Source organism: Pristiophorus japonicus, chromosome 31 (assembly GCF_044704955.1).
Source record: "Pristiophorus japonicus isolate sPriJap1 chromosome 31, sPriJap1.hap1, whole genome shotgun sequence".
NCBI classification, from domain to species: domain Eukaryota; kingdom Metazoa; phylum Chordata; class Chondrichthyes; family Pristiophoridae; genus Pristiophorus; species Pristiophorus japonicus.
In genome coordinates, this window is record NC_092007.1 from 13,076,685 (window position 1) to 13,078,923 (window position 2,239).

The 2,239-nt window shown below is 56.4% G+C and overlaps 1 protein-coding gene across 1 annotated transcript; it reads right to left on the reverse strand.

Moving 5' to 3' along the window:
- Positions 1-3: 3 nt before the first annotated feature.
- On the reverse strand, positions 4-1,224 carry LOC139240372 (sialoadhesin-like; the record flags this gene model as incomplete). The annotated part of the gene is made up of 2 exons (XM_070868843.1): positions 879-1,224; positions 4-173 (listed from the first exon to the last, which is right to left on the reverse strand). Coding segments are annotated over exons 1-2 (516 nt in total), but the record flags the coding sequence as incomplete, so codon positions are not given.
- Between the last annotated feature and the right edge of the window lie 1,015 nt (positions 1,225-2,239).

A 2,239-nucleotide genomic window follows, 5' to 3' on the forward strand; every position in this document is an offset into this window, starting at 1 on the left:
CCTGTCGGGGCCGCTCCAGGCCTCCAGGGACCAGCCCTGGGAGATGTTGGTCTCCAGCCACCGCAGCAGGGTGGGCTGATCGGGGCACGAGTAGCGGGTCGAGCAAGTGGCTGTCACCATCTGCAACTCCATCACCTCGGTCATCGCCTCGATCCTGGGGCTCTCCAGGTGCTCTACAACCAACAACAAAACATTGAATTCACATAGCGTCTTTAACAGACCACACTTGGAGCATGGTGCACCGTTCTAGTCAGAGGGGCAGTACTGAGGGAGCTCCGCGCTGTCGGAGGGGCAGTACTGAGGGAGCTCCGCGCTGTCGGAGGGGCAGTACTGAGGGAGCGCCGCACTGTCGGAGGGGCAGTACTGAGGGAGCTCCGCGCTGTCGGAGGGGCAGTACTGAGGGAGCTCCGCGCTGTCGGAGGGGCAGTACTGAGGGAGTGCCGCACTGTCGGAGGGGCGGTACTGAGGGAGCTCCGCACTGTCGGAGGGGCAGTACTGAGGGAGCTCCGCGCTGTCGGAGGGGCAGTACTGAGGGAGCGCCGCACTGTCGGAGGGGCAGTACTGAGGGAGCGCCGCACTGTCGGAGGGGCAGTACTGAGGGAGCGCCGCACTGTCGGAGGGGCAGTACTGAGGGAGCGCCGCACTGTCGGAGGGGCAGTACTGAGGGAGCGCCGCACTGTCGGAGGGGCAGTACTGAGGGAGCGCCACACTGTCGGAGGGGCAGTACTGAGGGAGCGCCGCACTGTCGGAGGGGCAGTACTGAGGGAGCGCCGCACTGTCGGAGGGGCGGTACTGAGGGAGCGCCGCACTGTCGGAGGGGCGGTACTGAGGGAGCGCCGCACTGTCGGAGGGGCGGTTCCGAGGGAGCGCGCACTTACCCGCGACATTGACGACCACGCCCTTGCCGTCCGTCCAATCGTTCACCCCCGTGACCTCGAATCGAAAGAAATACTTGGTCTGGTCTGTGGCTCGCAAGCGGCGGATCTTGTAGGTGCAGTTGCCCCGGCCGAGGTCCCCCACAATCTCGGTCCTGCCGGCGTACTCGCGGCTGACGGTCTGACTGGGGTCCGAGTGGTAGACCTGTGTCCCCCGCACCTTCTGGTCCCGGTACCAGATCCCGGTGATCTGGTGTTCAGGGTCCCTGTCCCCGGGGTAGCCGAACGAACATGGGATCACCACGCACGACCCCACCAAGCCGCTGACGCTGGGCGGGTAACTCACCATCCATCGTTTCCCTGCGTGTTCAAACAACAAAAGGCACATCCGCTCACCCAGGCACGTGACGATGATATATTCTTAAGCCCTCACAAACACACAGACTAAAAAAGATGTCTGTTAACTTCAGGAACCTGAACTGACTTCTTCATTATATGCAGCATTCGTTGCATTACCACAGCAGTCCACTAGATGGAGCTCTATATTACACTTCTCCCTCCTTAATGAAGAAGTAATTATAGTGTTGGAAAGTGTGAGGTCATGCACTTTGGCAGGAAAAAAAAACTCAAAGAGCAAGTTATTATTTAAATGGAGAAAGATTGCAAAGTGCCGCAGTACAGCGGGACCTGGGGGTTACTTGTGCATGAAACACAAAAGGTTAGTATGCAGGTACAGCAAGTGATCAGGAAGGCCAATGGTATCTTGGCCTTTATTGCAAAGGGGATGGAGTATAAAAGCAGGGAAGTCTTGCTACAGTTATACAGGGTATTGGTGAGGCCACACCTGGAGTACTGCGTGCAGTTTTGGTCTCCGTATTTACGAAAGGATATACTTGCTTTGGAGGCAGTTCAGAGAAGGTTCACTCAGTTGATTCCGGGGATGAGGGGGTTGACTTATGAGGAAAGGTTGAGGAGGTTGGGCCTCTACTCATTGGAATTCAGAAGAATGAGAGGTGATCTTATCGAAACGTATCAGATTATGAGGGGGCTTGACAAGGTGGATGCAGAGAGGATGTTTCCACTGATGGGGGAAGACTAGAACTAGGGGGCATGATCTTAGAATAAGGAGCCGCCCATTTAAAACTGAGATGAGGAGGAATTTCTTCTCTCAGAGGGTTGTGAATCTGTGGAATTCGCTGCCTCAGAGAGCTGTGGAAGCCGGGACATTGAATAAATTTAAGACAGAAATAGACAGTTTCTTAAATGATGAGGTGTGACATGGGGAGCGGACCAGAGTCCATGATCTTTTGAATGGTGGAGCAGGCTCGAGGGGGCCTATGGCCTACTTCTGCCCCTATTTCTTA